This window comes from Macrobrachium nipponense, chromosome 27 (assembly GCF_015104395.2).
Source record: "Macrobrachium nipponense isolate FS-2020 chromosome 27, ASM1510439v2, whole genome shotgun sequence".
Classification (NCBI taxonomy): Eukaryota; Metazoa; Arthropoda; class Malacostraca; order Decapoda; family Palaemonidae; genus Macrobrachium; species Macrobrachium nipponense.
Genome location: NC_087216.1, coordinates 71,324,165 through 71,340,872, shown reverse-complemented (window position 1 = coordinate 71,340,872; position 16,708 = coordinate 71,324,165). Strand labels below are relative to the sequence as shown.

General features: G+C 38.0%; 1 protein-coding gene across 1 annotated transcript; it reads left to right on the top strand.

Annotated features, from left to right (window-relative positions):
- Window positions 1-8,380: 8,380 nt before the first annotated feature.
- LOC135200728 (uncharacterized) lies at window positions 8,381-15,605 on the top strand. The gene is made up of 4 exons (XM_064229333.1): window positions 8,381-8,877; window positions 11,019-11,128; window positions 13,923-14,050; window positions 14,696-15,605. Exons 1-4 carry the CDS (start codon window positions 8,381-8,383, stop codon window positions 15,416-15,418), a joined length of 1,458 nt encoding a protein of 485 aa, XP_064085403.1. The 3' UTR covers window positions 15,419-15,605.
- The last annotated feature ends 1,103 nt before the right edge of the window (window positions 15,606-16,708 follow it).

Below are 16,708 nucleotides of genomic sequence, written 5' to 3'. Positions count from 1 at the left end.
ACAAATCAGAGTATACTACTGATATATAATTATGACACAGATTGTTCTTCACGAGATAATGGATTTCTTCTCTTCTTCTTCTTCTTCTTCTTCTTCTTCTTCTTCTTAATTATTATTATTATTATTATTAATTATTATTATTATTGAAACATCCACAATTATGTAAATGTACAATATATTTAAATTTAAAATTTTAAGGATAGCTTTCGGGAACCTGTTCGGTTTCCCTTATCAGTCTCAATATTATCATTATTAGTATTATTATTATTATTACCAGGAATAAAACTCTGGCATGTTTTCGTCTTACCATTAAGTTTCTATTTTAAACATCGTCCGTTTTCTAGAGATTTCTTTAAAGCGTTATAATTCCTGCCGATGCAAATCTGGCAAATATAATTGTTGGAGAGAACAAGCAAAGTCTTTTACTTACGTATTGACGCTGATTTAAACCTCACCTCGATTACATTGAGGAAATGAAACACGCCGTCGGTTTCTCTCAGGAACTGATGTAGAGAAATCGCATCTTGGAGTCGCCCATAAAGTGAATGGAGAGAGAGCCTCTGACGTCGATCCGTTTTTGGAAGCAGGTGAAGACCTGGCGTTTGTCCTCGTAGCCTCTGATAGAACAGGGAACGAATGGAAGAGTCCCTTCCTCGATTCTGGAAGAGGTTCTCTGTTTAGCATATTTCGTCCCTTGGTCAGTTTCGTGTTTAGGTTCGTTTCTGGAATGACTGCTTTTTTCCTTCGACTCGGCTTTGCTCTCGGAGACTGAATCGTATTCAGGAACGCTAGGTAAGAGTTCAGCCAGAGGCTGGTAGTCCTCACCGGAGAAATGTTCAGGCTCTGAATATTTCAACTTTCGAATCTTACTTAAAACGCCGTCGATCTTACGATAGATATCTTTCACTTCTTCCCTTCCTTTCGCGACTTCCCTTCTGTGAAAAACATCTCCATTGGGACGAATCTTTCCTGAATAAAGGGCTTCAACTTTCTCCTTAGAAACCGGACGATCGAGGCTAAAGAGAGCTTTGCAAAGACTGTACTTCCTGACGTTGTCACTGGGCGCGCCATCTTGTCGATCACGCATCCTAGACTTTGGAATCACCGCGCTTCCTGTCTGGCTATTTCTGGATGGGTCTTTCATCTCTGCGTCATCATGAACAATGACAAAGAATATCAAGATTAATACCGCTGCAACTGTAATAAACTTACACGAGTAGCTATTAACGGCGGACCTGTAATGGAGCCGAAGTACCATATTGATGTTGTACGGATCTTTCACTAATGTTTCATTTTTTATATTTCTTCGTCTGTTATTGAATTCCAAGGGAATCAGCCATTTAGTCTTTTCTTCGCTGCAGTTGACTGACGCTGCTGCTACAAAGAGAACTTCAGAACAGCATACCTACCATCAGGATTTCCTGATGCTAACCTCGAGGGGCCCAAGGTAACAGTTGCTAAATATGCAACTTTCCTTATGGTCTCTGATTGTCATCCTCCGTAAGATTCTCTGATATAATCACACAGCTCCCAATTGAGGAGTTCTGAAATTTTTGAGTTAATGATCACATACTTCAAAGTATTGAGCTGTAGTATGTTTGTCTAATAGAAGCAGAAGGCAGAAAAGAAAAATCTTTTGTTAGCAAGACTGGCGGCGGTAGAAGGGAAAATGGAAGCAACTCCTGTTCCAGAAAAAAACAGAAATAAATGAGATTTTCCTCAAACGTCAAGAAATTCTCTCTCTCTTCTCTCTCTCTCTCTCTCTCTCTCTCTCTCTCTCTCTCTCCAAGACGTTTATAATCATGAATCCAAATAGTAGATAACTTAGTGACCTTGGTTCATATTCTTTACAAAATAAATAAATAAATAAATAGATTGAAGAATATGAATCTATAAACACAGAATTCTTCCACTCGTATGAGATATGGCAGAAGATTTATGATTTATTTTCGCACGAACTAAGGTGTGATATTCCTCATTCTCCAATGAAAACTAAGTAAATAGTGAAATGTAATTATAGTCGGTATATTACGTACTTCCATCGACGGATTCTTCTTACTTTTCATGGGAGATCTAAGAAACGTTACGTATTCATAAGTAGAAAGAGGCGATAAGTGTCTGCCGACCACAAGGAATGGTTAACACTCACTCACACTCATGAGCACAATACTTACACACCATTAGCTGTCATTAATTGAGTCCAAACCTCTTCATTTCTGTCATAATCTGCGGTCTAGACATTCCATGAGAACAGGAATATTTTTTGCTGTAGATGTAGATAGAATTGGCCCTATTTATAATATTTTATTTCAGATAAGTTTTTGAAGTTCCCTCAGCAGCTGGGGAGATTCTGATATTACACTTTCTTTCCTTTTGGATCAGTAATATCTAAAGCCATGTTTTGAGAATGGAAATATGGAGTACGATTTGAGATTGGACTGCATTGGGTATTGTGTTTTGTGACGAGATTCTCTACGAAGCCTCAGTAAAAAGCCATTTTTTTTATTTTATTCTATTTTATTTTATTTTATTTTGTACACCGCTCGACTGTGGAACAGCCTCCCTGAGTTGAGTTTTGATTGAATTATGTATTGTGTTTTGTGACAGTCTCTAACAAGCTTCAATAAAACTAATATTTCATTTTCATCACTGGAAATATAAAGTACAATTTGAGATTTGATTGCATTGGGCATTCTTCCAAGAAATGTAAAGAAAGAGAGAGAGAGAGAGAGAGAGAGAGAGAGAGAGAGAGAGAGAGAGAGAGAGAGAGAGAGAGAGATGGTGTTCTAATAAAGAACACAAAAGAGAGGCTCTCGGTCAATATAGTCAGTCTGAAAGTGAAATTGCGGATTGCTTATTGTGAAGAAGATGCTCCAGGTACGAATTAGTCGCGGTAATTGGACAGGTGACGGCGGTGACCTTTGAAGTGGCTGGCGTTTCTCAGGTGTTTTACGGTGAATTTTTCACTCATCATGACGTACGTTCAGGTTCTGGTGCCCAAATTAGGTTGAAAAATAAACAACAACCTTCAGAAAATTGCCCTTGTAAAAAAATGTTTCATTTCTGCTTTATTTTGCTCTTTTAATGGAATGGTTTTTAATGCCGAGGTTTGCACTAACTTGAAAATTAGGTTTTTTTAATTAGGTATATTGAAGGATGAGGTTTATATATCCATAAACGCTAGTGTACACACACACCTCACCCACACTCACACACACACACACACACACACACACACACACACACATATATATATATATATATATGTATATATATATATTTATATATATATATATATATATATATATATGCTGATCTACCCATCGAAGAATTATTTCCAGTTTCAAGTGTGAGGATTTTTCAACTTTTAAGCAAAATAAATGTTCACTTTTAAGTACGATCTTTTTTCAACTACCTAATACGATCATTTTTCAACTTTTATGTAAGATAATTTTTCTGCTTCAAGTACGACCTTTTTTCAACTTTCAAGTACAATCATTTGGAAAGGTTTGGTAGCTCTAAAACTCTACTGAGTCATCCGTAGATTATGAAAACATTCAGAAATTTCCCAAATTTATGGTGCTTGTAAGCGCGTGCGAGCGTTTGTTTGTGCGTACGTGTGTGTGTGGGTGTGTTAATGATTTATTGATTGATTTACGGCTAATAAAACAGGCGCTACAGCTGTCGTCAAGGAGTTCGTTTCTGTGCGCCTAAACCAGATTATGAAGTAATATCACCTTAGGCCTATAAACATCCCATAAAAAGTCAGAACCCGTCTATGGAACCCTTGGAATTCTTCCTGTTACTCTTATATGTCAATTGTGACTTACTTTTAGTCGGAGAGCGGAGACAGGTTTGTTTATATCTTACAACTTATTTCGAGCTTCGAGCTCAAACATATCGTTTGCTGCCATATCTCGTGTTTTCTCTTCAGTGGATCTTCAGAGGAGTAGGAGCCGGAATAATCTGGTTTACTTACGAATGATCTTTCCGAAATATGACTGGAGAGAGAGAGAGAGAGAGAGAGAGAGAGAGAGAGAGAGAGAGAGAGAGAGTTCTCTTCAGAAGAGTACGAGCCAGAATAATCTGGTTATGCACTACACAGACAGACGGACAGACAGAGTAAGTTGGACCGTTTCTGAGACGTTTGAGGAAAAACCCTATCTATTTGCGCTTTTACCTGGGACGGTCACACCTTTTCCAGTACAGTGTTCCAGAATCACGGTCGCCGATCCCTTCCAGCGTCGCTGGTTGGTTTCCAGACCCGGCTGCCAAACCAAGATATACGTATACGTATGTATAGATATATACACTGGCGTTCTTATTAACATCTATGAGGTTATGACCGCAATTATAGATAAGCGTTGGAGGAGTGGTTTACGTGCTCGCCTACCGATTGGGTAGACGCGAGTTCGACTCCCCGCTCTGCCAACGCTGAGCAATCAGAGGAATGTATTTCTGGTGATTAGAAATTCATTTCTCGATATAATGCGGTTCGGATACCACAATTAAAAAGATGTAGGTCCCACTGCGAGGAAAACCAATTGGTTCCTAGCCACGTCAAAATATCTATCTAATCCTTCGGGCTAGCCCTGGGAGAAGAGCTGGTAATCAGTTCAGTGGTGTGGTTAAACTAAGATATACTTAATTTGTTACGTTGCTTCGTACACCTACGCTGAAGGTTCATCATCAGCGAAGCAATATTCTACTCAGCCATCACCCGTCCGATCATTGAGACTAATTCGTACCTGGAGCATCTTCTTCACAATGAGCAATCCGCAATTTCATTTGCTCAGACTGACTATATTAACCGGGAGTGTCTCTTTAGTGTTCTTTATTAAAACACCATCTCTCTCTCTCTCTCTCACACACACACACATTTCTTGGAAACATACCAGTATTTTAACGTTTCAAATCTCAGTGACATGTAAGTCAAAATGAAAGCGTATTATTGTTGTTGCTTCTATTGTAAAAATGTTGCTAACATGTAGGATCACTGACGCTGGACAGGAAATGAATTTTATTATCATTATCATTAGGGAAAAACTCGATATCGCGAGAGTATATATAATGTTCTAAAGGGTCCACAATAATACAAAGTGTCAAGAGTCCGTGTATTATTTTTAAGACTTTACAAAATGCTTTCGAACCCTTCCCTGGGTTCATCTTCAGTCCAAATGAACAATTAGTTACAACATGTCCAGAGGTAAATTTAAAAACAAGAGTCGTTGAAGATCGTTGACACCGGTCGTTAGCTCGTTAATGGGCCAGGTGATGAAGAAAGAGGGAAGTTAACTCCAACTACTAGTAGGTGATTTCTTCTCCCCTATCAATCCTTCTGGCTGCAATTCTGTTGGATCTCCGCAATGGTTGCAATGTTGCAGGAAGTCCTTCATCCGAGGGCGTAGATTGGGCACCGTAACCAGACTCCCCTGGGGCAGCGGTTACCTGGACTGGGAGAGGCAAGGCGGGAAGCAGCATCAGGAGAGGGAAAAGCAGAGCCTGTCCTACAGTTAAAATCTTTTAAAAACATACTAGTAATATAAAAATTAACAAATGGGTCTTCGTTGACAAAAGATTTGTTTCCTTTGAATGATTCTCCTAAACTTATAGCAGCTCTCTCGACTAGTCGTCTTAAATTTACATTGTTGCTTTTAAAGATAATTTTAGCCTCGTTCCAGTTGGGTCTATGATCATTCCTGAATGCATGTGCTACTATTGCGCTGTTTTATGATTGTAGTTCATAAGCTCGCTTATGTTCGCCCAAACGCATATCTAGTCCCCGTCCACTCTCGCCAAAATATTTACTATTACAATCCATACACGGTAGTTTCGTAAAACGCCTGGGTACTATGGGATTTTATCATTGTTATTGGTTCTTATCGAAAGGGTGCGTCTTATTGTATTTTCATATTTGAACACAATTTTAGTTTCCTTCTGACTTTTGTTTATATGCCCATTCATATTCTTCACTTCTGGATTAAAGGGAAGGGACACATATCTTTTTGGTTTTTTCTTGGTATTATCTCCAAGTCCATAGAACGGCTTCCTTGCTCGCGAAATGAAGTAAGGGGGATATCCAAGATTTCTAAAAGTAGCCGTGATGTGCTTAAGTTCACCGTCTATATATTCGGGGTCGCAAATTCTGAATGCGCGTAAAGCAAAATTCATAATAACGTTACTTTTTATTTCTTTTGAGTGAAAAGAATAAAAGTGGACATAACTCTCGGAATTGGTAGACTTCCGGTAAACTGAAAATTTGAACCTCTGGCTATTACAGTCCCTGAACACTAGAACATCTAAAAAATGATGGTAAAATGCTATTCGCTATTTCTACTTGTTTCTTTAGCTTTTCATCGGTACCTTTAAAAATAATAAAAATGTCATCTACATATCTCACCCATAAAACTGCGAGGACAGGGGACAGAGGAGAACCCATGGCTACACCTTTTTGAGCAAATCCCTGATTATTGAACTGAAATACAGTGGACGAGACACATAATCTGATAAGGGAGAAAAACTGCCCCTCGGGAATGGGGAAAGTCACATTACCTTGATCATGTTCTTCCTGTAACTTTGTGAACACATAATCTAATGGTAAATAATGCCGTAACATCTAACTCACCAATCATCTCACTACCCAACTTACTATTCTTTTGAGACCCGCTTTGGGTATAAACTGGGAATGAATGGCTGTAAATGAGCACTTGAGAACGTGCCAAGATACTGACTTAAAACCTGAGCCAACCACTCTGCTAATGGGTTTGGCGGTGAACCACAGGCAGCAATAATAAATCATTATTATTATTATCATCATTACTCAGAAGATGAAACCTATTCAAACGGAACAAGCTCACCACAGGCACCATTTTGACTTGAGATTCCAGCTTCCAAAGGATATGATGGTGTTCAGTGGAAAGATGGGACAGAAGGTGATGGAAAGTACGGACAGAGGAGATCAGTTATTAGAGAAACCGATAGGTTGACAAATATATCAATAATTAAACGAAAACGTACTTAAATTATTAAGAAACAATATATCTTCAGGGAGGTTGTTTCACAGTCAAACGGTTGTATTTAAAAAATAAAAAAAATAAAATAAAATAAAATATAAAATAAAAAAATAGTTTTACAGAGGCTTCTGTAAATGCAGTCAAATCTCAAATCGTACTCCATATTCCAATGATGAAAACATGGCTTATATATTGCTGACCCAAATTGAAAGAGTGTAATATCGACTGGTGTCAGCCATCAGAATATCTCCAGATGCTGAGGGAACTTCCTAAACTCATCTGAAATAAATCATAATTAAACAAGGCCAATTCTATCTACATCTACAGCAATAAAGTTTCCTATCTCATGGCATAGTCTTGACCGCTTTTATGACAGCAATGAAGAGGTTTTGACGTAAGTAATGACAGCTAATGGTGTGGAAGTCTTGTGCTCCTGTGTGTGTGTGTGTATTAGCCATTCCTTGAGATCGACAAGCGCTTTTCGCTTCTTTCTACTTACGCTGGAATACGTAACGCTACTTGGATCTCCCATGAAAAGTAAGAGGAATCCGTCAATGGAAGTACACAATATACCTACTATAATTATATTTCACTATTTACTTTTTCAGTTAGTGAATGAGAAGTTATTACACCTGACGAATATTTCATACGAAAATAAATTATATATCTGCTGCCATAATATCTCATACGAGTGAAGAAAGAATTCTGGATTTATAGATTCACATTCTTTTTTTGTTACTTATTTTTTTCAGTAAAGAATATGAATCAAGGTCACTAAGTTAGTTACTATTTGAATCCATGATTATAAACGTCTTAGAGAGAGAGAGAGAGAGAGAGAGAGAGAGAGAGAGAGAGAGAGAGAGAGAGAGGGAGGGCTTTTTATGACGTTTGAGGAAAATCTCGCTTATTTCCTCTTTTATATAAAACAGCGTAGTTACCCTCTTCCCTTCTGCCTTCTACCGCCGCCAATCTTGCCAACAAAAAAATCTTTCCTTTTTGACTTCTGCTTCTTTTAGACAAGCATACTACAGCTCAAACTGTGATGTATGTGATCAGTAACTTCTAAATTCCAGAACTCCTTAATTGGAAGCTGTATGATTATATCAGAGAATCTTACGGAGGATGACAAGCAGAGACCACAAGGAAAAGTTGCATTAACAGCAAAGTGTTACCTTTGTCTCCTTGAGGTTAACATCAGGAAATTCTGATGGTATTATGTTCTGAATTACTATTTGCAATAGCAGCGTCATCGGTCGTCGGTTGACGGCTGCGAAGAAAAGACCAAATGGCCGATTCCCAGGGAACTGAATAACAGACGAAGAAACATAAGAAACGAAACATTAGTGAAAGATCCGTACAGCATCAATATGGTACTTCGGCTCCATCACAGATCCGTCGTTAATAGCTACGCATGTAAGTTTATTCCAGTTGCAGTGGCGGTAATTTTGATATTCTTCGTCATTGTTCACGATGACGCAGAGATGAAAGACCCATCCAGAAATAACCAGAGAGGAAGCTCGGTGATTCCAAAGTCTAGGATGCGTGATCGACATGATGGCGCGCCCAGTGACGACGTCAGGAAGTACAGTCTTTGCAAAGCTCTCTTTAGCCTCGATAGTCCGGTATCTGAAGAGAAAATTGAAGCCATTTATTCAGGAATGATTCGTCCCAATGGAGATGTTTTTCACAGAAAGGAAGACGCGAAAGGAAGGGAAGAAGTGAAAGATATCTATCGTAAGATCGACGGCGTTTTAAGTAAGATTCGAAAGTTGAAATATTCAGAGCCTGAACATTTCTCCGGTGAGGACTACCAGCCTCTGGCTGAACTCTTACCTAGCGTTGCTGAATACGATTCAGCCTCTGAGTATAAAACCGACTCGAAGGTAAAAAGCAGTCATTCCAGAAACGAACCTAAACACGAAACTGATCAAAGGACAAAATATTCTAAACAACGAACCTCTTCCAGAATCGAGGAAGGGACTCTTCCATTCGTTCCCTGTTCCATCAGAGGCTACGAGGACAAACGCCAGGTCTTCACTTGCTTCCAGAGACGGATCGACGTCCAAGGCTCTCTCTCCATCCATTTCTTTGGGGACTCCAAAATACGTTACCTTATGCATCAGTTCCTGGAAGAAAATAACGATGTGTTTCATTTCGTCGTTGTAGCGAAGGTGAGGTTAAGATAGAATGTTACAATGAAATAGAACTCACTTCTAGTGTCGAAGACTCGTTTTCAAACAGTGTGATTGACCCTTTTGAATACGGTTCCAGTAGCGGACGTTTGCCCATAGAAACCTTATAGTAAACCTGACTGCTTTCCGGAATCTTGTGTCTATAGTAGATTCACATCAACCGTGCATCTGATGATATCTAGGTCCGTCCCTTACGACGCTCCAGAGTGGCTGTTGAAAAGCCAATCACAAGGCTGGAAACTCTCAGTTTCTTTCTCGAGAGTTCACATAGGCAGGGTGTATGTTCCACCTTTCCTGAAGGATACGTCTTTCAAACGTATACCTCAGGAGAGGTGAAATATATATCCTGCTCATGTGAACTCTCGAGAGACTGAAAGTTTCCAGCCCTGTGATTGGCTTATCATCAGCCAATGCACGGTATAGATGGTAAGAAGCAAGCTTTTATATATATATATATATATATATATATATATATATATATATATATATATATATATATATATATGTATAAAATTTTTTTATTGATGCACAGTTGGGTTGAGTGACTGGATTGGAAAAGTAAATCCACAATAATATGTCTGTTTGATCTTGTTATTTAAAGTACAATGCTTTGTATTTTGAATAACAAGATCAAACAGAAATACTATTGTGGATTTACTTGTCCATTTTATTGACTCTTGTTATTATGAGTTTTCTTTCAGTAACTGGATTGCTATAAAAAGTAGTTATGACGCAATGGTGTGGTCTTCTAGCCCTCGGCATTTTTAAACAAATATTTTTATAGATTGACTGATGTGAGAATTAATTGAAGGAAGAGTAGATCAGCTCAAAGTTTAACGGTAAGGAAATAAGTTTTTGAATGAAGTGTAAACGGTTATGTTGGTGGATGATATATTAAGAACTGGGAATAATGAAGAGAAAAATGCAAACTCCAGTAAATTAGTTTGAAAGTATTCACAAGAATAGAAAGTTGGCATTGAAAATTACGAAAAGGGAATGGCAATATCGAAGAAAGAGCATTGAATGACAACGGGGGTTTGCGGATGGACTCTAAACCTGATAGGTATTTTGAAATAAATTCCACGGGTGGGGGTGGGGGGCGGACCTGGGTGGATAACAGGTCGAGAGAAACGACGAATCACAGAGAAGGTGAAACAAGAAAGGCAGTAGGATGTGTGCAAAAAAACTGGTAAAGAGCTTGAATTGTCTATGACAGGCAAGGTGAAGTTTATATATGGATTACTGAGCTAACTCTCGTGTAGGGAAGTGAAGTGGTAATGTTGAATGCAAATGAAAGCTAGAGCTGTTCTGTACAGTACATATGTTATAATAAGAATTAAAAATGTCAAAAATATGGAGCTACCCAACAGACGTGGTAATAAAGACTATCATAAGTGAAAGCAGATACCTAACAGACATGATAAAAAGGCTATCATAAGTGAAAGCAACTTGTATACACATTTCTGTTTTTCCAGAATATAACTGGACCATGGCCTGACGCCAAAAGTTACCTTATGAAGGATTTCAAATGGATAGATTTCGAAGTAATTACTCCAGCTTTGCCCCGCCTGCAAATAACTTTCAGGGAAGTATACTCTCCTTTCTGTGCCAGATCTAAGATGTAAAATTAAGTAGAACATTAAATATTTGAATGAAATATACATTTATAGTCAGAATTTTGTAATATATCAAGTAAGGAGCATTGCTTCCTTCTGATAACACATCTCACAATTATTTCCCATTATTATTATTTGTTTGTGAACTTCATTTGTTAAATACAATATCGCTGCTTTTATTTATTTATCTATTACAGTTTTCGCACATTTTTGAATTCGCCGGAAGTCCGACGAGACCTGCCCGAAATTCGGCAGCTGAAGAAGTGGGCCAATTATGAGGAGACGCCACCGGACCTTCTGATCATTGGTATGACAGATCGACTTGACTTTCCATTTAAAGATTTCAGTAAAGTTTGTTGAATTCTTAAATGACAAATAAGCCAGGAAGCAGATGCATTAGAGCTTCATGTGATTCTCATGATTTGTTAATTTCTTTTATTGTTAAGCTAGCAGACTGATCTCTGCTCTTAGTTTTCCTTCCCTGGATAGGTTTTGCTATTTTGGTACCCTTTTAAAGGTTTGTGGGGTCAAGCTCGACCGGAGAGCCCAGAAAAATTTGTGAAAATTAAAAAACTGTAGCTATGCTGTACATTTTAGTTTCTAAAAGCAATTTCACCATTGCCGAACACTACTGAGAAGATAAATCATACCCATCTACAAAATAAATATTTATTACAAATATATTAAAATAATAAGTATATACACAAAATAATTTACAAAAATATTTACAAAAAGTACAAAATATGCTATATACGCACAAAAATTACGGGAACCCTTCCTAAAACTATTATTTACCATATGTGACTGCCAGAAAAGGTGTTGGGCCCTTAGAGGTTAAAATCTGAACAGAGAAAAAAAGGGTAAGTTTTTTTGGCCAAAAAATAAGCTAAAATTTCACAAATTTATTTTGGTACCTAAATGAAATAGGAAATGGCTGATTTTTTTTTTATTGAATAAACTCATATTATCTTAGAATGGAATTATGTAAAAAGATCTGCAATAAGATGCAATTTACTGTTAAATCAGAAATGTTAATCTCTCTCTCTCTCTTTCTTTCTCTCTCTCTCTCTCTCTCTCTCTCTCTCTCTCTCTTTCTTTCTCTCTCTCTCTCCCTCTATCTTTCAAAAAATAAAGTACAAAAATATTTACAAAAAATACAAAGTACGATAAATACACACAAAACTTGAGGGAATCCTTCCTAAAACTACTATTTACAATATGTGAATGCCAGACAAGGAGTCGGACCCATAGAGGTCAAAATCAGAAAAGAGAAAAAAAAAGGGTATGTATTTTTGGCCCAAAAAATTGTCAAAATTTCATGAAATTTCCTGGTACCTAAATGAAATAGGAAACGGCTAATTTTTTTTATAGAATAAACTCATATTATCCTTGAACAGAATAATGTAAAAAGATCTGCACTAAGATGTAATTTACTTTTTTATCAGAATGGTTATTCTCTCTCTCTCTCTCCTACTCTCTTCTCGTCGCTCTCCTCTCGAGTCTTCATGCATTCTCTCTCTCTCTCTCTCGTTCCAGTTGTGGTCAATGATTTAATTGACATAAGTTTATGTAATCTGTCACCAAAAAGTCTCAGACCCACTACTTCCCACCCCCTCTCTCCCCCTCTTGTGTGTAATCATTTCAAGGTCATCATTCTCGCATCCAACACTTTGTTACACATACTTGAGGTTTTTGCCATAGAGGTGTCAGCAACCTCTAAATTATCTTTAAAATCACTTTATAATTCAATTAGAAATAAGTTGATGACATCCATGCCCAGAGAATACTGCCTGCTGGCCATTGTTTATGAAAAATGCAAAAAAAAAAAAAAAAATGCAAAAAGTGAGAAATTGGCAGTCAAAAGAAATTGGACCAAATGGCAATATAAGGCATCTCAGCCACAACCAATGGCATGCATAATGTACACACACCAACTACCTACAGTTTCCAACAATATAAAACTTTCCCTGAGTCAACAGTGTTAGACAGGAAATCACTACTTGATAACTTTGCCTTTGTATATCCCACACATGTTCAAATCAAACTATTACTCAGAAAAGGGGAAAGGACAAAGGCAAGGCAAACGCAAGTTTTGACATGATTGTAGTATGTGTTCTGTTATCCTCTTGCTGGTCGATCACACCCATATTCGAGATAGACGATGATTTATGGGAAAAAAACATGTTTTTTGAAACACTCCTTGGGTCGTGCTTGACCCAGCAAACCTATCCATGGTTTTAATCTTTCATATGTCCTTAATGTCTTTATAGAGAATAGGTTGTCTTATAATCATGTTTAACTATGCTCTCCATATCAATACTTAAAAATGTTCACATTAAATAGATAACATACTGGTCAAAGGTTTCCTTTTTTAGATCTTGTGAACTATTAAAGCAACGAAACAAGATTAACATAACAATTGTTGTATTAATCCGTATTATTGTTCTTAAGGTCGCCCTATAATTCTAATGATTATTTTAGAAATGGACATATGCTTTTGATAATTCCTCGTAAATCATCAGTCGAAACTGTTTGATATTTTCGCCAGTTATTGTTTCCTAATCGCCTTTCAAATCAAGTATCAAATATATCATACTTCATCACTTAATGCTTTCAATTTCTTTTCTTGACTTATATATGTAGTTATAGATATGTCTCAGGCTTTGCAGTGTCAATCGTATCCGAAAAGTGTGAAAAATTCGAGACGTTAAATAGATGTTAAGTATATCATGAATAAACGACTTGACAAGTCTTTAGTTTTGCATCTCTGAAAAGGAATTATTCCATATTCTTGCATATAGATTTAAGGGCCTGTCCACACTAATGGGCATGCCCGTGAGGCACTCCCAGCTGTTTATATTTTCTCTCGCTTCTGAAGCAGTGCTACCAAATAATCGCCTCATTCTGTCTCCATACTCGGCCAGTCAGTGTAGCGAGAAGGGTTAAGTTAACAGCGTGTGCCTGTCGGGCACTGCCTGCCAGTGTGGACCGGGCTTATTTAAGGCTTTGTGGCGGCAAGTGCGTCCGAAAACTGTGAAGAATTCGAGTCGTTCAGAAGCCTGTGTGGTGAATGTAATTATATATTTAAACTTATAACACAGACTATACTGCCTGGGTCCTTACCTTGCACACTGATGAGACAGTTATCCCACAAGCAGCCAGACACACCACTGACGTTTTGGATGCTCTGCTGGAACTGCACGCAAAGGTAGTTCCCCTTCTGGACAAGGTAGGAACTATGCAGGTACCTTTGAGGTTTGGAATTTCCTTTTGTTCTTGGAACACCTTTGTTTTCTCTGCCTCGTTCATTGTTGAGGGTCTGCATATTAATATCCTGTCAGGTATTACAGTACTTAACACGTTTTTGTATCACTCTTTTTGTATGACTTAGCTGGGCTGATCCGAAAAGTTATATTTTTTTTTGGGGGGGAGGGGTGATAGCTTGATTAAAGATTCAGAAAAAGAACACAAGATGAATGGTAGTAGGAGCTTCCTTTTTTTTCTTTATTAATCTCAGATGTCAAAGTAAATCCACAATAGTATGTCTGTTTGATTTTGTTATTGAAAATATAACAAAATAGCAAAATTAAACAGACAAGCTATTCTGGATTTACTTTTCCATTATTATTATTAGTATCATTATTGTTATTATCATATAGAATATAAGCTGTATTCATATGAAACAAGCCTACAACCCCCACTGACTGAAAATTCTAGCTTCAGTAGAATAAATATATGCAGACTTCCAAAGCTTGGAAATCGAAAATGTAAATTATCTCTTTTATTCTCTGATCAGCACTGCATATGACGATTTATTTTTCTAGCTCAGTTTCGTTCCAAAATCAGCATTATTTTTATGATACCCATCTTTCAGATATCCAAGAGGACGAGGGTTCTGGTGCTGTCACAAAGTCGACTGAAACTAGATGTGGAGAATCTCCTCATGAATTACCGAGGTGCAATGGCTGATTTTAACATGGACTGGAGTGAAGGCACATTCTTGTACCTTCTGAAACACTATCACCACCTGAACTTGAGGCCTTTGTTGGAATCTCGCCGCGCTAAAGCAAAAGAAATATTGCGAATCTCAGAAGATTATGTTAAAGATTACAAAGCTTGGGAGTCTCAGTCTGCTGACATGAATTCATCTGCTATTTGGAATTTTTTCCAAGGCGCAAAAAAGGCTGAAAACGAATCTTCCTCGAGTTCAAACTTGTCGTATTCAGCACAATTGGAAAATGGGTCGCCTGGGTCTGATGCGGAGATTTTTTCAAGATATCCTCGAGTCGCTCGGGAAAAGTTGAAGAAAACTGCCGAGACTACGCCATTCCGTGATTATCTCATCCCTTCGACAGAGGATTCGGGACTGTGGTTTTGGGACGCCCTAATTCCCTTGACCTTGGCTGAGATTCGGGAATGTCACGAAATGATCGACGAGAGAGGATATGCTGACCAGCCTTTCTACAAGGGCACTGCCCGGAGGTGTTATGACCCAGTGCACTCAGGAGACATCACCAATAGTGACTTAGTTACGATGATGCTCAACCTCTTATGCAATACCGTTTTAGAAGCGGAAGGAGATTATTGCTGTTCATGAATATTTTTTTTAGTTTACATTTTACTTGTCTTCTTGACTATCTGTATTTCTCATTTCTAATGATGGTTAGAGTGATGCTATTCACAATTAGAGCATAATTATTTAAAAAAAATTTTCTGCACTTTTGATTCCACCTTCCTAAACTGAATGTTGATCTGAAAGACAGAAAGTCAAAAAAAGCTTTCAAGGATAGGTCCTGTATTCTTCTGTGTTCTTAGATTAAACCCGCTTAATTATCATGTGGTCATTTACTTGTTTTCCATTGTGAACCCTGTGATATGAAATAATATGTTTCATTACAAGACTCAAGAATTCCGTGTCAGATTCATGGAATACTTTGTTTCGTCTTCGCATGATCCAGATTATTTTTTATTTTCTCAGCATTGGCCTTTAGTTGACTAAAGTTTTTTCGTGAACGAATTAACCACTTATCAAGCATTTAGCTTGAATGGATACCTTAATATTTTTTTATTTTCTGACTTTTGTAACCTTGTGATAGCTTTAGCCCCTTCCTTCAATTATTCATCACCAGTGGAACCGCAAGAAGCTGACAGAAAATTGACGTGGTGTGAGTAAAAATGACCGTTATTGGGCAGCATGCCGCTGCCCCGTGCGGTGTGTTACGGGCATGTTACAGCTTGTTGTTGCAGTGACGTTACGGTGTCTGGCGCAGTGTTACGGTGTTGTGGTTTTATGGTGCGGGTTCATGTGCCATGGCACACTCTTTTGCGGCTTTGTTACTCCGTGTAGCGGTGTGTTGCGGGTGGCTTGCGGTGTTGTTGCAGAGTGCACGCACATGTGCACGAGACACGACGTGGAACGCTGGATGATTGTTGCACATGCACCTCCACCCCGCCCCCCAACCTCACATGATACATACTACACCCACCACTCAAAAACAAGAGCCCCCCCTTGGCATGATACATATACCCACCTCTCAAAAATAAGAGCAGGATATAAAAACCACTGCTTCAAAATGTAAAGGGGAATGGTACTGAGTACTCAGTGAGGGCATTCCTAATCCTCTCTCTCTCTCTTCTCTCTCTCTCTCTCTCTCTCTCTCTCTCTCTCTCTCTCTCTCTCTCTCTCTCGAACTTGGGAATTCCAAATGAGAAGCAAATGATGGACACAACAAAAATACTTACTAAATATGAAATATGAAATAAATAGAACTCGGAAAATAACTTGAAATAAAAATGAAATGTAACATGAATTAAATAGGGCCATCAATTGATATAATAACATACAAGGTAAAGAACAATAATATAATATTGATAACATGATCAAATG